The sequence below is a fragment of the Canis aureus genome, chromosome 8 (assembly GCF_053574225.1).
Source record: "Canis aureus isolate CA01 chromosome 8, VMU_Caureus_v.1.0, whole genome shotgun sequence".
In the NCBI taxonomy this organism is placed as follows: domain Eukaryota; kingdom Metazoa; phylum Chordata; class Mammalia; order Carnivora; family Canidae; genus Canis; species Canis aureus.
In genome coordinates, this window is record NC_135618.1 from 20,389,420 (window position 1) to 20,412,563 (window position 23,144).

The window sequence follows — 23,144 nt, forward strand, 5'->3', positions numbered from 1 at the left end:
CCATTCTCATTCCAACTGCTCCTCCTCTTTGCAAAATCTTAATAGATAATGTAAGTTTGAGTTTTCCAAACAGAATAGGATTAATAGAGCTTTAAGGAAGTATCCTTCGTGGTGCCCAAACCTATGATATGAAAAAGTAGAGACTCAGCTCCTTAGACTAACACACATTCCAGGTATGTAGGTAGAGAGCCGCAATTCAAACACATCACTTGGTTTTGTGCTCTGTACTCAGATGGAAGGGAAAGCATAATCAAAGAGAATCTGTCTAAATTAAGGATTGTTTTGGACTCAGAGGCAGATGCTAACTTGAACCCCCAAATTATACCATATAAGGTCTGAGTTCCACAGCTTAGATTATTGTGGAAATTGAATGCACTGAGTCTGTGTTTGTACACAAACTTCTCTCCACGGGCTCCTGCATTATGATCTCTTTTCATTTAAATTTGTTGCCTAGCTGATCCAGGTGCAAAACTGAAGGAGTTCTGGACAGGATAGTACCACCGAGCTCGGAAGTGAGCCTCTTTCACACTTACATGATGTTGGCTTTCCTTCAGAGAGTCTTTAAAATGAACCAGAGGCTACACATTTTAGTAAAAAGTCATTCTGAAGCTGTATCATATGTAATGCTAGCAGATGGTGGAGCCCAAATGACAGTGTCTATAAACCTTTTAACTTCCAAATCAGCATAGTTTAGATTGCTGGAAGCCAGAACAGAAAGGGTTTTTAGTTTTTCCTTTAATCTATTTCCAAACCTATTTCTCTATTAACAAAATGTAAAAACTCCTCCCCTTCTGGTTTGTTGGGGGAAGGGAGCAGGAACAATAAACTTTGGAATTTAATGAGCAGAGCAATAAATGCCATAAAACCATGCTTTGCTTTTTTATCAGGTTTGTGAGCTTGGCTAGCACACAAGAGCCTGGGATTATCAGAGGGAGTTCAGCGGGTTGTGTGCCAACAGTGAGGGCCATGTGGTAGCCCTCCTGCCTGACCTGGCCTCACCTGGCCTGAGATGAACTCTCAGGGCTTGAGGGTGTAGCTCTATGGCCAAGGCTAGTCATGGCTGGGCAGGCACATGTTAAGCATAGGTGGATAACCAGCCCATATAAAACCCTCGGGACTACAGAGTTTTTTTGGCATAGTTTCAAGTTCATTCCCAATATACAGCATAAGCTGCCAACAGCGCTGGAGCCTCATAGCCATGCAGGAGATTGGGGAAAGATTGTGAGGCTGGTGTGAGATCTGAATGTGTCAGTATTCCTATGAAATATTATTTATTCTAAAATGCTACTCTGCTAAAAGCTGTCCCTTCTGGTGCTTGTATGAATTGTTCGCGAGGAAGAGTATTCTCAAGCTGACTCACAGAGGTTTGTATATCCTCAGAATCATGACATTTGAGATTAAGACTCCTATTTTCTCTCTCATGTGAAATATACCTCATTCAAACATCACTGACTAGGAATAATAATCTGAGGACTCAAAGCCCCACAAGTACACTTTCCTTAACTTTTGCTTTGGATTGTGTGACTTCTCTATGCTAGGCACAAAAGGATCTCTTCTCTTGCCATAATCTAAAATGATTCAGTAGGAGGATGCAATATTTGAAGTGAGAGTTCTGGTAAGGATTAAGATATGACTTCTCAAAGTGCCCTTCTGTGCTTCTCTGCCTTTTAAAGCAGTCATCTTTTCAGCTTGTCTGGCTGAATGGCCCAAGGTAAAGCCAAAGATCATGGCACTCATTGGTTCAATGGAAAATTAATGAAATTCTAAACAGAAGGGCTGAACCTGTCGCTGGCCTCTCAGCAACCAAGCACAGTTTACCTGGGTTACAGTGTAAACTGTAAGTATTCAAGGACATAAAACCCCAACTAGCTCATTAGACGTACCCTAAAATGTCTTTCTTCCCTATATCTATCTGCAAGGAAATTAAGAAAGAAGCAACATAAGGGCAGTCCATTTGTTTCTTCCCCACTGCACTAAACTCCCCTTGCCAGGTCCGCATTATGTGCTGGGGTGCGAACAGATTCTCTGTTCAGGCCAGAATGTTTCAACCTCAGGAGTAGGGGGGAAGGGCAAGAGAAGGGGCACATCAGAATTTTGCTGGATGAGGAACACAGCTTCAAAACAAAGTGCTTTCACTATTTCTATTTGTTTGCAACTCATGAAAATATATTTTAAAAATTTAAATAACTTTATAGAAGAAAAGACGAGAATTTTATGCTTATCAAAGAGGACATGGCATGGACTTTAAAAGGATCAAGAAATTCTGGTTTAAGCCATTGAGACTGGGGACTCTTAGGGACAGTGCTCAGCCTCCTGGCAAATATAGTAGTAAAATCTTAGCTTCCTTTCTCACTTCCTGCCTATTCATGTCTGTGCTGAAGTCTTTAGCTTTGAGGGAAGGGTTTATATTTCTAGTTTGTCTACATCAATTTTCTTTAATTAAACCCTAACCACAAAATAGCTTTATTAGTAGCCAGCCTTCACCAACATCTCAATTGCAATTAACATAGTTTAAACATTCCTTTTCTAATGGTGCTTAAAGCAAACTATATTTTTGCAAAACCCAATTGATGCCAAATATGTACATGCACAAACAGCGGGAATGACCTTTCTTTCTCATTCCTTATTCCATCCATTCATCCATGCAACAAAACACTGAAAAGTCTGCTGTGTGGCAGACACACAGGACACACACCAACTAATACTTGATGGTCACACTCACCTGTGTGAGAATAGATGTACCACAAGGCCCCTGTGAGGAGTGCTCCAATCACAAATGCTGCAAACGCAATGCCCATCACAGTGAGGGTGTCCAGACCATGGAAAACTGCTATAAGGAAGGGAAGCCAATACATACTTTCAGTGAGTCTGCACCAGATGTTGCAATTCTGTATTTCTTACACAAACACTGTCAGGAAGGTGGGCATTGACTAAGAAAATGAGGACAAAATGAGAGTTCCAAACAACTGCAATGTATTTGAAACTTGCACACTTTTTTTTTCTCAAAAGAAAAAACGAAATGATCAGATTTCCAAGATATCTTCAGTTTGAAGATTATTTGGAAAATGAAGTAAGCACCCATTACCAAAATGTGGTGCACTGTTTCTTACTCATCAAACACTTCCAACAACGAGACAAGAAAACACAGTTCAAATACTCTACAAAAACATTTTCATGGACATTTACAAGTGTGAGAGGTAACAGGAAAAAAGGGGTGACAAGGAAGAAACATAAGGAAAGGATCAACTATTCCTATAGATTCTAACATCTCACTGGTCCCCTCAGATCAAACCCTCCATCTTAACAATTATATATTGTGTCATTTTAAACAACCTGCTTTTTAACACTTTTCCAATCGTGATCTTTCTATGAGGGGGACGGAAATACTTCTCGATGTGAAATGATGTCAGTTTTATGGTCAGCAAAACATATAAATAGAACCAATTGTTCCTCCACTTGGCAAAGATGTTTATATTTGAAATTAATTCCAGGCCACAGAAATAGAACATTTCCTTTCATTTAAGAGAACTACCTTCTGTGAATCACTTATAAGAAGTTAAAACCAGTTTCCAAGAGACAGGGGTTTTCAGGAGAATCAAATTTCTGAGCTGTCTATTTTTTAAATATAAATTTAAAGTATAGAATCTCCCCAGTATTTCAATTCCATTTCTCCATTCCTCTTGAGTCAGAAGTGACTCCAGCTGATTTCTATATAAATTAAATCTCTTTGCCTTTCATCTCACTTCAGTGTAAAAGATCTAGTTGTATAGACAAATGTGACCTCCCCAACTCCCGCCCCAGGCAGCCCCAGAACTTGTAAGGGCTCAGGAGAGAATGCCACGCTAGTGAAGATGCTGGAATTTTGGAATTTCCAAGTCCTGGTGGCTACTTTTCTAGACATATCCCTCTGATGTGTTAACTTCTGGAAATGGGGATAGAACCACTTCACTTGCTGAAGGTAGGAAGTGAACAAAAAAAAGTCTGTAAAAGGTCTGGGGATCCTGAGGGAAGTATGAACTGGGAAGAACTCCAAAAGTTAAGTTGAACCAAACCATCAATTCAACTTAAGTTAGCCTGTAGATATTAAAAGATGATTTGCCTTTCTATGCTTACAGATGCAAAATTGGGGCATGACTGAAAGTTTCTAGTTAAAACTCCCCTGAAATTCTAAAAATGGAGATGTCATTTATGAAAATCAGGCTGGGAAAGTATGAGAGAAATATGTCCCTAAGTCTTCCTTTGTGGGCTCATGGATACTCTTCTATGATATTGTTGAAATAAGACACTTCATTAGAAAAGTTTAGTGCTTTGCGTAAAGGAACTCGCCAGGCTGTTCTGTGTATGTGATGAGGTCAGCCATGGAGACTAACACAGAGTTCTCAGGGAAGGAAAAAAGCACAGGTTCTCCCCCACAAGGCCACATCATCTAGAAGAGCTCTGGGTGTAAAGCCAGAAAGCCCAGGTTCTAGTCCTGCCTGAATGCCAATTATTACTGTGGGCAAGGCACCTAAGTATTTTCTGGTCAGAATTCTCTTCCATACAAAGTGATAAAATTGGCTCAAACCTCAATGCATTATTTTGTAGTAGTTGGTCTCTTTCTTTTTTTCTTACAACCTCCCCCTCCTCCCCTTTTCTCATAGACCCCTCCCTCCCCCCCACCCCTTTGGACAAGAGATGGTCTTGAAGACACAGCAACTAGTTCTCTTAGCACTGCTTCTCTGAGCAGGGAGCTACTGTTGATGATGTAAAGCAAACCACTTCCATAGCTATAAGGTTGTTTGTTTGTTCGTTTGTTTGTTTTTCTTTCTTTCTTTCCATCTATCTATCTATCATCTATCTATCTGAGAGAGAGAGCACACACATGAGAGTAAACAAGCAGGCGGGAGAAGAAGCAGCAGACTCCCCGCTGAGCAAAGAGCCTGATTTGGGGCTTGATCCCAGGACCCTGCGATCATGACCTGAGCTGAAGGCAGCCTCTCAACCGACTGAGCCAGCCAGGCACCCCTAAATTCATGCTTTTAGATCACAACTGATATAAGTGTGCAAATAACGAACTCTCTCTAAAGCTAGGTTAAGTTACTGCCTTCCCATGAAGGCCACACATGCCAGTGGGTCAGCAAATTCATCCTTAAAAGTGGCAGCCAGGAAAAAAAGAGAGGATGAAGGAAGGACAGAGGAAAGGAAAAAGTACCAGATTATGGAAAAAAAAAAGTGGGGGGGGGAAGACAGGGAATGAGAGCATAAGTCTTCTTATCAAAACTCAAAGTTTGCCAAATGCTCCATAACCAACTCATTCTTATAAAAAGCCCAGGAGGCTTCCTTTCGAAATAGATGCATAAAGACTTACGTGGAGAAATTGGATTCGGTTCCTTAAAGCTTGGACCTGTTTCTGAAAAAAAAAAAAAAAAAAAAAATCATGGTGCATTCCACAGAGAAACCAAGTTTTAAGCAAAAGTTCATCACAATCTCAGTTGAGACTGACACCGTCCTATTTGTTAAAACTCTGTGAAAGCTTTGTCAGTTACTCTCTTTAGATGTCAAAACTGTAACATGGGTTTTTCAGAAATTTTAAGCATTGTACTTCGTTAACAATCAATTGTAATAGGCTCTCTAATTTGAAGAAAACTTGAAGGCAAATTAAGGAATGTGAGTCTGACAGTGTGTGTGTGTGCGCGCATACCTTTATATTTATTTATAAGGGGGTTCAATACCTTTAAATACTGTATTTCTCCAGTGTATTCATGTTTTTCCACTTTCAAAAAAATTCTTTTAATGTACACAAGTTTTGTGGGGCACCTGGGTGGGTCAGTGGCTTAAGCATCTGACTCCTGGTTTTGGCTCAGGTCATGATCTCAGGGTTGGGAGACTGAGCTCCATGCTCAGCTTAGCATGGAGTCTGCTTGGATTCTCTCTCCCTCTCCTTCCTGCATTCACTCTCACTCTCACTCTCTCTCTCAAATAAATAAGTAAAATCTTTTTAAAAAAGTACACAAGTTTTGTAAAAGTGTCTTTATTCTTCTTTCCTTAATGCTATTATCCTACAGTTCAGCTTAAAAAATATATTTTATTTATTTGAGAGAGTGAGAGCGAGCACTTGAGCATGTGCACAGGGGAAGGTGCAGAGGGACAAGCCGACTCTGTGCTGAGCAGAGCCTGACAGGGAGATCTCAGGACCCTGAGATCATGACCTGAGCTGAAACCAAGAGTTGGATGCAACTGAGCCACCCAGGCGCCCCTCAGCTCCTTTCATCACATATCCGCATTATCATAGAGCCTTCCTAATTGGTTTCCTTGTCTCTGCCCCTGCCCCAAATATTTCCTCCACCATATTTTCCCCCAGCATGAATTTTCCAGAGCCCAAAGCTGATGATGTTATCGTCCTGATTAAATTGCTCCATGACTTCCTGCACTTACAGGAAAAAAAATCCAAACTCCAGCGTGGCACGCAAAGTTCTGCCTTCCTCCTCTTCCGACCTGTCGGGAGCCTCCTATCCTAAGAGTCCTTCACCCAAGCTGGGCTCCTCATAGTTATTTAAGCTACCCAAATTCTCCATGTTGGTCTAGGTCCTCACACTTTGCAATGCATCCCCTGAAACACCCTCCTTCCCCTGACCTGGTTTGTTTGGTATTTTCACTGGGAGGCCTTCTCTGACTCTCCCACTGGCCCAACCTCCCCCCCAGCAGGGTCGGTCTCTACCCACTTTGCTTATTCATCCCCTGGTTGTCGTACATGTACTCCATCACATCGTAATTCTCTAGATTCTTGTCTGCCCTGAGGGTGGGGTCTAGTTCTTACTCATCTGTATATCGCAGGGCTCAGCCTGGCATGGGACAGGCCTGCCAGAAATGTTCAGTGAAGGATGATTAGAATGGCGATGTACTTCTTGACAAGGGAGACAACAGAGGAAGCCTGGAATAAGGTTATATAAAAATGTTTGTATATTGTGACATTTCTGTAATGCTTTTGTGTTCAAGTCTCATTTGAGGTTCACACCAGCCCTGTGAGAGAGGCAGAAAAATTCTTATCACTATTTTACAAATGAGCATCCTGAGACTCTGCTATCATGTGACTTGCCTAAGGTCACAGCTGGAAAGCATCAGGGCAGGGGCTGAACCCAAATTCCAGATTCTGCTTAGTAGGCTACATGACTGGGGAGTGTCACTCTGTCCTTATAGCAGGGGAGCACTGATTATGAAGCTACTTGTGACTCACAGTGAGAACAGCACAGACCACAGGGTAGTGTATCATGGCCCTAAAACTCACTTTTGTATGGCCTGTGAGCTAAGGGTATATTTTATATTTCTAACTGACATTAAAAAAAAAGATTCATATTTTATGACATATGCAAAGTATGTGAAAGTCAAACCTATTCCATAAATAAAATTTTTTTGGAACATGACCATGCTCATCATTTATATACTGTTGATACCACTATGTTGCAAGAGCAGCATTGAGTCGTCAGGGCAGGGAACGTGTGAACAGCCCGAAACACTCATTCTCTGGCCCTTCATAGAAAAATTGTGCTGAGTCCTGGTATAGACTCTACCCCTGCTCTTTACAGTTGCAAGTGGCGAGTGTTTAGCACGTCTCTTTTCATCTCCATTTTCATTCAATAAAGGAGGAGAACACACACCTTGTGTTGGAATCCACATTGGAACAAAAGAAATTGTGAAAAAACTGAGTAAACAAGCAGCATTTAAGGTCACGTTTATAAAAATAAAGAAGGTACATAGGCCTGTAAATGCTCAGGATTAACCAGGTCAGCTGGGCTGCCTACACTGTGGGGTGTGCTGGTCCAGCTCTAGAGGAAGGAATGCCACCAGATGAGTCACAGCCACCACAACTTAATGGTGCTTCCCAGAGCTGTGCAAAGTGGTGGTACCAGGATGAGGATATGTTCACGTTGTACTTAAATAAAATTACTAAAATTAAAATAACTGTGTTTTTAAGAAAATCTATTTCAGTATGCAGAACATCACCAACTACAAAGTGAACACAAGAGACTGTGGAGTTTGGTCCCTTCAGCCTATTGGCAGCGATAAAATAATGATGGTGATGCCTTGCATTTACACACGTGTGTAGGATTCTACAACTGACAAAAAGCCTTTGCTTAGATTTTTTCCTTTTAAACTCCCAAGAACCCTATGAGGTGGGGGGTATCTAACCACAAAATTCTACTTCCAAGAAGCAGTGGTTTGATTCACTGAACTAAGTCCAAAGGCATTTAAAGGTCTCTATAGTGTTCATCATGTGAGAAACATACACGCTTCTGGGAAGAGTTCCATCCAATCAACCGCCCATGGCTGAACTTTGTCACTCAGAATCCCTAAGTGGTTTTAAATAATGACTCTCCCCTAAGGAGACCTCACATGTGAGAATGTGGGTTTTAGAGCAAGGCCTGTGTGATGGATGGCATTGTTTTAAAATTCTTAATGGACTTAGGCTATGATCTAATCCTTCTCCCCCACCCCAAATAGGGGCCTCCTCTCAGAGCTAAACAGAAACAGTTGTTGCTTATTTCCCCTGGGGGTGAAGCTCCTCCATAAACAATAACAAGTACAAGCTCCAGCACTGAGGTTATAGGATTTTATCCTTTTTTCTTCCAAAAATCCCCCCAATAACCCTTGTGTAGGACTAAAGGAGCCTGATCTCCACCGGAACCCTATAATTGAGCTGGCATGCTGAAAGGAAAGCAGGGGAACACAGCAATATTTACTTTTGGTTTAAGGGTAAAACTGTAAGAAAGGAGCCCTTGCTATTGCTGTGCAGAGAATGTTAACAATAAAGATTCATTTGCAGAAAGTACAAACTATAATCAACATTCTGAATTAAATCTTTTCATGTACTCTTGAGCAAATTTCGGTCTGCCTCTAGAACCAAATTTCCCTCCTCAGATGGTTAGGCATGGTTTTCATAAACAGGATATTTCTGGGGTTATGCATGAGTAACTGACCACAGCTTTTAGCCTCCAGCTTTCAATTCAGTTCTCCTAAACACGGTAGGATCGAGCAGGCCCACAGACAAACAAGGTGTCTACTTGGTCCCCAAACCTACTGGTGTTTGGCAAAGAGGGAAAGATAGGAAGATGAATAAGCTGGAGACTCAGGAGGCCTCTGTGCAGACCTCTTTTAACATATAATTTTTACTAATTTCACTGTAAACAAACCCCTTCTCTGGGTTCTTTCCATATTTATGACATTCATTGCAATTGTGTCATCACTTATCTGTATCCTTCCACTTGATCAGTGATTCTTACCTGGTGATTTTTGCCCCCCTGTACCCCACCAGGACATCTGGAAATGTCTGGAGATGTATTGGGTTGTCACAATGGGCAGTGGAGGGGTTTCCTATGGGCATCTAGTGGGTAGAGGCCAAGAATGCTATTCAAAATCCTACAATGCCCAGGACAGCCCTCTATAACAAGAGTTATCCAGCTCAATACATCAATAGAGTCAAGGTTGTGAAGCTTTGCATGACACTGTGAAGGCCTTAAAGACAGGATGATGTGTTTACTATATGCCTGGCACATGGCAGGTACTGATAAACAGTTTTTGGAATAACCACAATTGTCATACATATCTTATTACTGCATTCATCTCCCTAAAACCAACCTTCATGAGGCTTTCAGGGTAGTCTTAAATGATCTGATCACAGGTTCCTTATCCAAGGGTTTTTGTTTTTGTTAAGATTTTATTTTTTTCTAAGTAATCTTCACACCCAATGTGGGGTTCAAACTCACAACCCTGAGATCAAGAGTTGCATGCTCCACCAACTGAGCTAGCCAGGTGCCCCAATCTTCTGGTGGTTCTTAACTTTTAATGCATACCAGAATATTTATGGATGAGATGAAATGTCTGGATTTCCTTCAAAACAATCCAGGGACAGAGAGTGATAAAACAAGTTTGGCCATAAACTGGTAGCTGCTGAAACCAGAAGGAGGATTCATGGGAGTTCATTCTACTGTTTTATTTTTGTGTATATTTATTTTGCATATATTTGTGTATGTGTGTGTATTCCAAAGTAACAACTCCTGATGGTAAAGACTGGATAAAGTCTTTATCTAGTCTCCCTTGGATAAAGACTGAATGTCTTAATCTGTCCCTTAAACATTTCTACCATCTTTTCACTCAGCTTCCCCTCATCTCTACCTCAGCCTGAGGACAAAACCTGGCTGGGTGCATTAGAGTATTTTTGTTCTGGAAAAATCAAATGTGTTCCAGAAAGGTAACGCCTCTCTTGGATTAACTTCCATTTGACGTTCACAACTTTCCCTTTCATACCCCTTCTATCCCTACTCCCCCAAAAACCTAGTTTGGCTGAGAGGTTAAGAGGAAGGAAAGGAAATTAACATTTACTGAGTGCCCAAGATATGCCAGGTGCTGTCCTGAGCACACTTATTTTTAAAAAGTTATGTAGTGGAAATTCAGTATTTTGAACATTTAACTTGCTAAGAATTACATATTGTACATAAATCATGGCAAACTTGGGATGATGTTTATTGTTCTTTCTCACTCATTTTTTATATGTGCTCTAAATTTCAGAAAAATGATTACTCTTCCCTTTCACCGTTTGCAAAAATTATCACTGACGTGGTATAGCCATTTTTATTGTGTAAGCCCCAGTGTTCTCAAATGCCACAAAAATGGGTCATGGCATCCAAAGCAAACAGCACTAACATGCTTATACTTCAAACTATTTCAGAAAATATGGTAGGATGGCATTACCTCAACTATTTTAATTGTTTTGCCATCAACCATAATGTGCATAAACTATTCATGTTTTCTGGGCTTTTTTTGTGAGTTATGATTCAAAGTCACAGAACTTCTAAATTTTAATACTCTCTTAAACAACTTGCATGTTTTCTAACATCTTACCATTTGGGGAACAGACTTTTTTCCTAAAATTCTTCATCTTCTTTTCAGTTCACAATCAGTAGAGTATTTGGGTGTCAACTTGAATACCAATATGATATGTATGGCATGAATAGGAGAAAGAGGTGGGAAGAGGGTGTGAACAGACCGATGCCTACATTGCTTGTAGTTTATTAAAAACTAGAATCAATCTCCGCCTACAAAAAGGTGAAGGGTTTAGAAAGGCAGAGACTATGGAATCGAAGAGCCTGGATTTGAATCCCAGATCCATCATTTGTTTATATGTCATGTGATCTTGGTCAAGTTATTTAATCTTGCTCTGTACTTGCCCCACAGAGGGACTATGAAGATTAAATATGATTATCCACATGAAGCATTTAGCACAGAGCCTTGTACTGAGTAAATGCTCAGTAAATGTTAGATAATCATTTTGTCATCTCCATGACTATCCTCACCACCAGCACCATCATCTACTATTGCAAATTTTGGCAATAAAAGAGTGTTAACCCAATGCCAGTTCCCAAGGGACTGAGATGGTGGATATGTGCTGCAGATGCTCAGGCAAGTTCCATTAAAAATGGCGCTTGGGTGATTCAGTCAGTTGGGCGCCTGCCTTTGGCTCAGGTCATGATCCCAGGGTCCTGGGAGCTCCCTGCTCAAGTGGGAGTCTTCTTCCTATTCCCTGGCTTGTGATTACATGCACACACACACACACACACACACACACACACACACACTCTCTCTCTCTCTCTCTCACTCTTGCTCACTCTCTTTCAAATAAATAAATAAAATCTTTATTAAGAAAAAATGATGGCCCAGAGGAGGGACCCAGAATTATTTAGTCTTGACAACCTATTCTCTGTCCACAGAAGGAAGAAACACAACCTGAAATGTGCCCACACCATTGGCATTGGGAGCTACAGAGCAGCTCTCTGCTTGGCTGTAAAGCTGATAACCAGAGACATTATCTGCTGTTGCCCCAGAAAACCGAAGTGTTGAGAAATAAGGTGGACCAAATGACCATGGAGTCTTGGAACTTTGACACAGCCTTCAAAGAGTACCTGTGTGATTAAAAGGGCAATGAAACATCCCACTGGTTGGACAATTTTTACCCCAAAATTCATCCCAGTAAGAGATACTTCTGGAGATACTATAATATCTGTGGCTTACAATAGTAACACACAAAGCTGGCAGGAAGAATGTTCAGGACACTGTTATTATTCAAATAAATGACCTTGTTATTATTCAAATAAACTAATGCTATTAGGCAAATGGTCACATTCCCATTTCAACTATTCTAATTCATTGAGAGGCAGAGGGAAAGCATCATGGAGAAATGATTTCAGAGTCAAAAGAAAATAAACACAAAAGCTGGGAGGAGTCAGGGCTGAAAACTGCCCGAAAACTTACCTCATTCAGTGCAGTTAAAAAGCACATTTGCACACAGCCCCTGGGAAGCTGGCCTGTAGTCCAACCTGCACTTGTTTAACAAACCTAAACAATGAACTTTCTTCACCACACACTTCTCCACTAAAGTCCACTCTCTATTAGCAAATCTCGTGAAACTGCTTTGATATTTGGTAAAACTTTCCTCTTGAACTTTTATGTAAAAGAACACTGAACTTTCAGGATAATTATACTAAGTTTAAACAAAAGTAATTACCTAATTTACAAGAGGAATTACTTAGAAAAATACCACCAAACTTAAAAGAATCATGAATGAATTACTGGAAGTTATACTACTGCAATATTAATGCCCAATTATCGTTGGGTATAGAAAAAAGCGAGCTGCTGCCATCAATTACCCGCAAAACTACATCTCTGGAAATAGGTAAGAGTAACAGATGGAGCATGAGGTAGTGGTTGTTATTGTTAAACCACTTTCACAGTACAAAATGCAGCCAGCTGTTGCCGGATTGTGATATACTTTGCAACCTCATTAATTTACTTATTTCTTTCTCCTGGATCCAATAAACAGGGGAACTCTTTAGGCAATCCATTTAATTTTTTTTCGTTTTTTTTATTTTTTTTCAAAGATTAATTAATTAATTTATTTATGATACACATAGAGAGAGAGATTGGCAGAGACACAGGAGGAGGGAGAAACAGGCTCCATGCTGGGAGCCTGATGTGGGACTCGATCCCGGGACTCCAGGATCGTGCCCTGGGCCAAAGGCAGGCGCTAAACCACTGAGCCACCCAGGGATCCCCTTTTTTTTTCGTTTTTAAAGTAGGCTCTATAGTCAGCATGGAGCCCAGTGGAGAGCTTGAACTCATGACCCTAAGATCAAGACCTGAACTTGATCGAGATCGAGAGTCAGATGCTTAACCAACTGAGCCAGCCACCCACCACTGGGCAATCCATTTAAAGAAAGACCTTGGCTGGTACACTGTTTCAGATGGTTGAAACCCAATCAATCAAAGTAAAACAGCAACAACAAAAAGTGTTACTGAGAAACTAATGAACATCTAATGCGTACATTTCACACCACCTTCAGGATGGCTGGGAAATGAATTAAAAACTATTTTGCTTCTTCAAACAGGACAGCTGAGTGTTAACAGCTGGAAGAGTCTCTAGAAGCCATCTGGTCTAAACCCTTCCTTTTCCCGATAAAGAAAATGAAAGTCAAGGACAGAAGGCGAGATCTCCAAGTCCCAGTTAGCAAGGGAAGTTAAAAGTTGTGCCCCAGGCTCCTGACTCTAAATCAGCACCCTCCCCACTATACTCTCTTGCCTTTGCAACGTGAGCCTGCTCCCACGAAAAGGTCAGATGCCACCACCATGTAGGTCAGTAAGAATGGCACTGCGATTTTCACAAAGGTCACTCCACCAAAGAAGAAAGTGGACAGCGTCCACATGCTTCTTACTCTATTAGGTACCATGTGCCTATGCTATTAGCCTCCGATGCCTTGCCTTGCCGAATCCAACAATGCTTTTAGATCAGAAACGCCATCCCGGGGCTGCCCCCAAGCCTAGATCTGGTATAGGCTCTACCCAGCAGGTCTCCCAGCAAATGCTCATCAACTGGAGACAGGATGCTTGGTGGCTTTTTATCAAGGCTCCAGTGCTGTGCTCCTCCTCTGCCCCCTGGGGTGGTGGAAGTAGGCCTGGAGACCTAGCCCTGAAATATCTAACCCCAGAGCCTAGGAATCCACTTTTACTCTCCCAGATTTCTCTTAGTCCAGCACCCTTAGACAATGTCTCTAGGTAGTCATAGGATGCTTCTAGACAGTGACAAATGTAGCTGCCCAGAGAGTCCAAATGTGCATTTGGCTCCACTTCTTCAGATGTTACCAGCCACCTGATGTGTTCTTGCTCATCCATGCACTCAGCAGTCCCCATTGGATGCTCTCCATGGTCCACAGAGCCCCAGGTCCATTGCTAACACCCTCCTGGAGCTCAGTTCTGCTTCTCTATTGGTTTGGCTGACTGTGCCAACACAAGGTCTGGCTTTGCCCTGCCTGACCACCTGAGGCCACACCTCCTAGGACGCATCCCTCCTCTTCTCTGAAAGAAAGTACAGACTGCCCAATGCTCCTGTGCATGTAGGAAGAAGAGCATTTGGCTTCAAGTAACAATTGTGACCGTGTACAATTCTAAGACCTGAACTACAAATATGCATTTGGACAGTGGTTTTCAACCTTTCTTCTGCTCTGACATAGGATGGATGGTATTCACACGCATCACCCTCCCCAATGGCGTCTGTGATCTTGGTACAGCCCTGGGAGACTGCTCGTCCTCAGTACAAACACTGCTAATAGATCGTGAAAGATGGGCTGTGGCCTGTTCAATCCCGGCACGTGAGGAAGAACTCGGAGCCTTTCCTGCATACTAGAGGAGTATATCTGAACAGCAACAGAGAGTGACATTGGGATAGGGACAATTTTGAAGCTGATCTAACATTTAAGAGGAAATTATTGGCAAGCATATCACTAATAACCCAGCCACATGGGAGAGCAGACCCCAATTTTTTTTTAAAGGCTCATTTAGCAAAAACCCTTTTCTAAGGTTACTAACTGGTCCTTAAGGTATCTTTTTAAAAAATATTTAATTAATTTATTTACTTGAGAGAGGGAGAGAGCACACGATTGGAGGAGGGACAGAGAGAGAGGGAGAAGCAGATTCCCTTGCTGAGTGAGGAGCCCAATGAGGGGCTCAATCCCACAACCCTGAGATCATGACTTGAGTTGAAATCAGATGCTTACCCGACTGAGCTCCTCAGGTGCCCTGGCCCTTAACGTATCTTTTGAATACAACTGTACTTTTGATTTACAGTATTGGAGCTGCTGCTTCTTTTTATTAGTTTTACTACTGGAGCTTCTTAAAATGAACAGCCCTCAGGCCCCTGTTCTCTGACCGAGCCTCCAAAAACACACCTTTACCTTCTGCTTCCTGGTGGATCACAGCAAGGGGCTTGGTGAACGTCTTCTTATTCTGCATCATGGCCCAGATCATTGAGGCATCCAGTGAGGTGCAGGCTTCATCTGGAGGCACACACTGCAGAGGGGCAGAGCAAAACAGGGTCAGGGGTCACTCTGAAGAGCCTGCACCAGCTCAGCCTGCTTAGTTGTCCTGTGCCTCTTATCAGACAGCCCACAGCTGTTTACCACAGAAAAACAGGAGATCTGGGTGTTTTCTAAAGAACCATAAATAATCTGGGAGATAGAGTGGCATACCCAGGATATTCTCAGCTGTACTTGAAGATTCAAATATCACTAGGTGGCTTATAAACACTGCCTTTCTTCCCCATATTCCCACAAAACAACTAGAGGTTTTAGTGTTATTTAGTCTGAAAAGTAAAGAAACTATATGATGAGTGTTGGCCCTTCACCAAGCTGGCTTCACATAAATAGTTCCTGTTTGTGATTTGTGATTGTGGGAAACTTTGTGTGCTGCATTATGAAAGCGACAGATTTTACATTTGTTGTCCAAAAAGATAATCATGTTGTCGAGTTTGTTTGGTTTTTTAAATCCTGATATACATTCATTCAGGATGAAGCTTTCCAGGGTTGTCTGCTATAGTGTTCCAAACTGGAGCCCCAGGGGGGTTGTACTCAGGTGTGTACAAGCTGCCTCCAGTTATTTTAAGGCCCCAAACTTACAATTAGCATGCCCAAGCCTCGTATACCTGTTTTTTAATAGTGTCATCATGCTCCAGTACCTTTTTCTTTAAAATAACTTAAGTTCCTTATCTATGCTCATCAATAGGTGAAACTCCAATGTAAATGACATCTACTTGATTTTGTTTATAAGAAATATATCAATCCTTTAAAAGGTCTATAGCAAGCCATTCCCCAAAGCTAATAAGTTTCCAATCACAAAAAAGCAGTCTTTTGGCCTTATTGTCATGGCTGCTCTAAGCAACATATCAGAAGAAAACAACTACTTCTTCTCCCTCAAAACCCAGAGAAAGGCCTTTACAACAGCCTTCTTGTACAGGGAAACAAAAGATTGTCTGTGGAAAGGCCTCCTTATTGAAAAGATGTGCATTTTAGAAAAAGCCTTCTTACTTTGCTATTAGTTCTTCATAAGTAAGAGTCAACAATTCTACACCCAACTTACAGCTTAACTCTGGCCTTAGTTTCATCAGCTAAGAGCAGGGCTGGACTCCATGATCTTTCAAAACTCCTAAAAAGATTCTTTGGCTCTGCCTCCCATCATAGAAAGCACTGAGAAGTCACTAGAACTGTGGAAATATTAACTATAAGCAGTAAACACGAAGACAACCATTGTCTTCTGTGGTTGTCAACAGCTCATCTGAAGCCACTGCTCCATAAACTGTGGACTGTTGTCAAATCTACTGTCTCATTTGCTCCTCTACTCCTGAGGGAAGCCAGGTACTATTATTTCACTTTACAGATGAGGCTATGCAGATTCTGAGGGGTCAGGGGGCTTGCTTCCAGTGGTTAGTAAGCAGCAGGCCTTCCTTCTCAGTCCCCATGCCCTTTCCACTTTCTCTTGCCTTGGGTTTAAATAAGGACTTTAGGATTAAAGTCACATCCCATGTCATCCACTGGGAATTAGAACTCTCCTTAGAATGTTCTGGAAGGAAACATTAAGATTAATTCTCACACACTACCATGCTGGATGGTGCCAAGCCAGGCTCAGATAGAGGTAACAACCAAAGCCATAGTAAAGACCCTTCATAACTGCCAGCCCCGACTCCTATCCTCCCAAGATTCCTAACACCTAAAAGTCATCCTCTCGCTGCAGAAGCAGCTGTGTCTCACAGCCAAGCATTAAGTTTCCCTATGACTCTCTACCACAGTTCACTAATGGGCACCAGAAAGTGAATGACTACAAGGCTAAGGCATCAATGTTTCCAAACGCAACCTATAGAACATAGTCTAAGTCATCTTATATATTCATGCTCCCAAATGATTACAATCAGATTTATTACATTTTCATATACAGTATAAAATGTTCTTTGGTGTTGTCGGAGAATGGATGCCCAGGGGAATATAACAGTGTAAAAGCATTCAGATCAATGGTAACCTATCCAATAATAATAATAATGTAATCTTTCCTGCTCCCTGTATACCTATCTCTTAGGACCTATGTATTAAGAGAGAATTCCACGCACACATTTATTGATACTGCTCAGCCATTAGTTTCAAATATTGATATGTGACTACAGAAGTTTTACATGTCAGCTGACACTGTGTGAGACAGCTACAGAATTAAGTGCACATATGGAATTATACATAACCATGGCAGATCACAGAAACAAACTATGACAGAGACACCTTTCTTGCACAAAGCCAAACTCAAGAGGTAATTAACCTTGCAGATTCCCCCCTACACAGCCATTCCAACAAGGTCAAAGTGTTCTGATTTCTGTTGTGGCAACAGAATGTACTGGTTCAATATGGGGAGTGACATGAGGCAAACACGATGAAGCAGTACAAAGCTGAGAAAAATTAAAATATTTGTTAGTTTCCCTTAGAAGTCCTCCTGAGACAAGTCAACCTTATAATTCACCCAGAGAAGGTCAGAAAACAATTGCAATACAAATTGCACTGGGACCTGGAAAAATTAATCCTCACACTGAACTTGTCCTTTCAGCTCTCTGTATTTTTGGCACCACACACTATCTGAATTGCAAAGATAAAGCCAGACCTTTCTCTCAATGGAAAACAGTCTTGATTTATCATTTGTAAGATACTACTAAGTAGCATGCATGGAAAAAAAAAGTCATACTATCAGGATTTATTCTCTAAGACTCCATAAAACTCATGGTTCCCTGCTAACACAGATTTTATTACTTCAATTGGGCAGTTCCCAAACCAAAAACCTCAACCTGCAATAACTCGTGATAAAACTTCTCTGGTAGGTCACTGCCTCACCTAAAAATGTCGAAATAACCTAGAGATGGATGAAGGCCCACTAACCTTAGGTAACTTCTGGGGGTCCTTTTCCTTCTTGGTGCACAATGTGAGTTCACACTGTAGGAAGAGCAGTGAGGTGTTGAAAATGGACTTAAACACAAAGCTGAATCGCTTCTTGTCCATCTCAGCTTGTGGGATAGGAAAATGCACTCTCTTGGGACTGTAAAATTTCACAGATTCATCTTTAGGACAGATGTTTTCAATGATAGTGTAATCAGACATCCTATCAGGGTTTGAATATGGAGAGATAAAACACGTTTGGATGGCAAATCCCAACTCTTGGTCAGCCTTAGTAACAGACACCTACAAGAGAACAGAAAGATCAATCAGAACCAAGCTGGCATCTCACTTTTACTTTAGGCATAAGGGTAAAACAGACCAACTCAGCGCTTCTGATGAGGGACACTGATTTATTTTCATAACATATTTATACAGTCTTCTTTCTAATTACAAAAGTAATACAGACTTCTTGGAAAAAAAAAAGATGCTTTCCATTTAAACTTGGTGTGGGTGATGACAGTGAATTATTTAGTTCAAATGTCAGTCTGGAAGATTCTGATATAAGACGAATAAAGCCTCTTCAACCCCCCATAAGTCCTCTGGGAGATAAAAATAAAAGCACAGCATGCACCTAAAGTGGATTTTCCAAAATAAATGAAATACCAACAGGCAAAGCCCCTAGTGTCCTACTATTATATCACATCTTAATAGTGTACCACCTGAAAAGCTATTTTTCAAAACCAGTCAAAAAATAAAGTACAGAGGCAGATTCTACTTAACGTAGGCAGAGAGGACTGAACTTCTAAACTGCCACAAGTCAGAACGAGCCTAAAACACTGCGGTACAGCTACAGATTCATCTCAAGTCCTGCTTCACAGGCCTGCAGGCAGAGCTGGCCTGTGGCGTTTAGTGTCTGGGGCCGTGCAATCTGGTGGCGATCACAAGCCTGGCAAAGTGTCCTAGCTGCTCACAGGTCCAAACCAAGCCTTGCCAAGTACTCTCCCTTCGCTCTTTAAGCCCAAGGGTATTTTAAGGGAAATCTAATCTGGAATTGTTTCCAACTCATTATACTTCCCCCTCTTACAAAACATTTGTATGGGCTACGTCCAAACCTTGTTAAGGTTCTTTTCTTTAGAAACAGGAAGTGGTGTTTGGCCAAGTATAAACAGAATTCAAACCTCAACTGTCCTGAACTCAGCTAAAATCCCAGACCAGAGTGGATTCTCCATGTGGTGACACATGGATCACTGCATGAACTGCTTTCCCCTCATGCCTCATTCCTTGACTAAACTTAGGATCAGCATAAACTTAAACACTTTAGAAATAAGGTTAGTCCTTAACCATAAGTCAATAGCCCCAGCATCCTTTCAAAAGGCGTGGAGATATAAACACACTTTCCATTCTGAGAACCCAGGGGAAACCCCTGACATCGCATGGGGCTCTGAGGACACAGCAGTATTTTGAAAGATTCCTACTTGGTTAACTACAAGACACTCGGCAATGAAGATGACTATGATCATGTCACTTTGTGGTGCCTTCAGGCTCAATCCCTCTGGAATAACTCGTGAGCTAAATAGTTTCATCTCCATTTTATAAATGGAGGAAAAACTGAACATACAGGATGGATGACTTGTTCAAAATCCTACCTCAGAAGCACTGGATAAAACCAAGCCTTAAACCTAGGCCTTGAAATCTGAAGTCTATTTTCTCTTTACTATTTCACAGTAGCCACAGGGTCAGCCAAACCCACCATGAGGTCCGGGGAGAACACCTGGTGGGAAATCTTTCCCGAAAGTAGTGTTTGGGACTCTAAATATTCACACATCACTATTTTGGCAATATTTCTGAAAAATGATATATTTTATCTGGGAAAGATGGCAAATTACATGTATCTATTACTAAAAAGTGTCCTTTTACATGAACTCAGAATCCACAATGCAAAAACAGACTTAGAAATGCAAATCTTTCCTCTAGTCTCAAAAGAAAGCATGTAATAGTAGAAACTCTAAGGTATCCCAAAAAGTTGTTTTAGAGGAAAAAAATATTATCACCAAGTCTTCTACTCTAAAATGGTGTGGGGGTGAAGAGTGCAGTGGGTTAAGTGGCTGCCTCTTGGTTTCAGCTCAGATCGTGATCTCAGGGTCATGAGATAGTGCCCTGCGTTGGACTCTACTTGGATTCTTTTCCCTCTTCCTCTGCCCCTCCCCCACTCAGATAAATAAATCTTTAAAAAATAATAATAATTAAAAAAAGGCCTGGAAATGAGTTGTAAAAGGACTACAGGTCTTAGAGGGAGACAAGCCCAGGAAATCATGTGCTCTGTGAACTCGGAACCTCGGTTTCCTCCCATACAGAATAAGGATACCAATACCTACTAGAAACAGTTATTGCGAGGATCTGTAAGTCACAATTACACGCAAACAATACAGTTCCCAGCTAGTCAATAAATGACAGCTATAATTAATAGTACTATTCTAGATTTAAATTTGGGGGTTTACAAACACTTCTTTTTAACACCCCAAGACAAATGAACTAACAGAAAAGCTGCCATTATGTGACCAACTATCACCCAAAGATGACCACTGGCAAAATCAGTAATGTCTTGGATTAAAGGAAAAAATATGGTCTAGAAGGAACAGGATTCTGGGGGTGTGTCATAAGGACAGCTGAGAGTAGAAACTTGGAAATAGTTCTTTAGACCAAGTCAGCGATTCAGGGAGTTTTATTTGTTTAAATAAGTAAGTTAAGTATCAGCATTGGAGTTCAAACAGAAACAAAGATTGGGTGTGGCTGCTACCTTATTTTGCAAAATATTTACAGATTCTCTAATTTAGGTGGTTTTAAACAACTTTAAAACATATACCACGTTCCTCAAATTTCCTCAATACACTTGATATTTAAAATATCAAAAAGATTCAGTCCATTTCTTTTTCATCATTTGACCGTGTCTTTGACTAAATTTAACTTTGAAAAATATAGATGATATATGAAAAGATATAAATGTGAAAATAAGGAGAAAAAAAGAATTTTAAGTAATCCAGCATTGGGTGGACTGGGGAGAAAAACCAAAACACCCAGGGTAGGATACAGGAGGATGATTGGTCACTGATTAGCATAAAGCAGCAAAGCCATAAATTAGCAGAGCCAGGTACACATTTGGAAAAGAACAAACTGCAATTAGGCAGGGCTCCCTAAAATCTAGGGCATGACTGAGAGTCATTGCCCAAATGCACACATGTGGACTGTGCAGCCAGAAATGCAAGAAGAAAATAATGATCTTGGATAAGAAGAGATCTATAATTAGGAACAGCATGTAGAAAGCAGTATATTTCCCCCCATGGAGAAAGAAAGGATACCCAAAGAAAGAGAGGATCTCTCAAAACAGAGAATCAAAAAAGAGGAGAGATCCAGGAAAATGTCTAGAGTCACTGGGCTCTATCCCAGAATCAGAACACATGTGATAGTTATTTATCTTTCTGAAATAGAAATATGTGCTCTGAAGTCACTTTCAACATATAGAAGTATTCCATTTTGACCCCATAAGCTTCTCACTCCTCCTATAGTGAAGTAAAACATAAGCTTGAAGTTTAGCCCCAAAACTAGCTCAGCAGAGGAGGATGTTCCTGTAAGACCAGCAGACATCTGAGGGCCATAAGGATATTTATCTTTTTCTAGAATGTAATCTGAATCTGGATATTTGCACTGCTAAGAGGTCACATTTTCTCCCCTTTCAATAGCACTGTGAGATAAATGAGAGTCGCATCTAGTGGGTAACACTGTGGGCTCTCGAGCCAAACAACCTGAGTATGGACCCTACTCTGAAGTCCACTAGTTACTAATTGTGTGACCTTAGACAAGTTTGTGCCTCAATTTCCTCACCCCTAAGATGGGGATATCACTAGTCTCATCGGACTGCCTTGAAGAGTGAATTACTACAATAATTACAACCAACTTTGGCTCAAAATAAGTCTGCAATAAATGTTAGCTGTTATTATTTCATTATTACTACCACTGCCTAATATTTTTATAGTTATTCCACAGACTTATGCTATGCATAATCATTATCATTATGCATATGAAACAGTTTAATACATTTATAGATACATTTAGATAATGATCTAACAAACCCTCAATTTTCATGAGACAGGATAGCACACAGCATTTCATTGAAGTGTGTTCAATTTAAAAAATACTGTGTGAGGTGGGGTGAAATATTCCTGGTTAACTCTAACACTGCAACTACTGAACTGTAGTTTGGAAGGACAAGCTAAGTACAAGCAAGAATAAGGCTTTATTAGTAGAATTCACACAACTAATTTTTTAAAAGCACTCGTCTGTAAAACACTATCCCCGTGTAGTTAATCACGCAATGTCTTGCTTTGGTCAGAAATCCACCTGGATGCATTTTCTGAGCCAAGCCCTCACCCAGAGCTGGTTACGGGCTGTGGGGAAAAACACAATGAGGTCTTCTGCTGCAGGAGCTTGCCTCTGCCCCAGGAGCTACTACAATTCAGCCCTAATCTAAAAGCACAAGGCTAATGTCCAGGTCTCATACCTCAACATAAATGTGTCCATTCTCTGCCACGGAGAAGACCCCCTGAGAGGGCACGAGAAAGAGGTCAGTGTTGTATAGCTCCATGTTGAAAGTGATGTTTCTATTGGGTGGGTCCTGGAAGCTACTGGGATTCCCCACCTGCCGCAGGCTGCAATTAAACTGGGGAAAACAAATAAACAAATAAAAACAGAGATAAATCACAGTCAAAAGAAGGGTGAAGACCCTGGCACTTTGTAGGCTTTGGTCTGTAACATCCACTCCCCCAGCCCCCAACAGTTCCCAACTAAAGCCAACCAAAAAGACAACATTCTCATAAACTAATTGCTGCA

At 41.1% G+C, this 23,144-nt stretch overlaps 1 protein-coding gene across 6 annotated transcripts in view; it reads right to left on the reverse strand.

Moving 5' to 3' along the window:
* TGFBR3 (transforming growth factor beta receptor 3) overlaps positions 1 to 23,144 on the reverse strand; it is a 194,706-nt gene that overhangs the window by 12,880 nt on the left and 158,682 nt on the right. For 3 of the 6 annotated variants that reach the window (XM_077905399.1, XM_077905400.1, XM_077905404.1), the window contains 5 exons: positions 22,816 to 22,974; positions 18,264 to 18,563; positions 15,249 to 15,369; positions 5,348 to 5,389; positions 2,723 to 2,830 (listed from right to left, as the gene is read on the reverse strand). In XM_077905399.1, coding sequence (XP_077761525.1) covers positions 2,723 to 2,830; positions 5,348 to 5,389; positions 15,249 to 15,369; positions 18,264 to 18,563; positions 22,816 to 22,974 — 730 coding nt within the window. The remainder of the gene's footprint in view (positions 1 to 2,722; positions 2,831 to 5,347; positions 5,390 to 15,248; positions 15,370 to 18,263; positions 18,564 to 22,815; positions 22,975 to 23,144) is intronic. The other 3 variants (XM_077905403.1, XM_077905401.1, XM_077905402.1) reach the window with 3 other exon arrangements.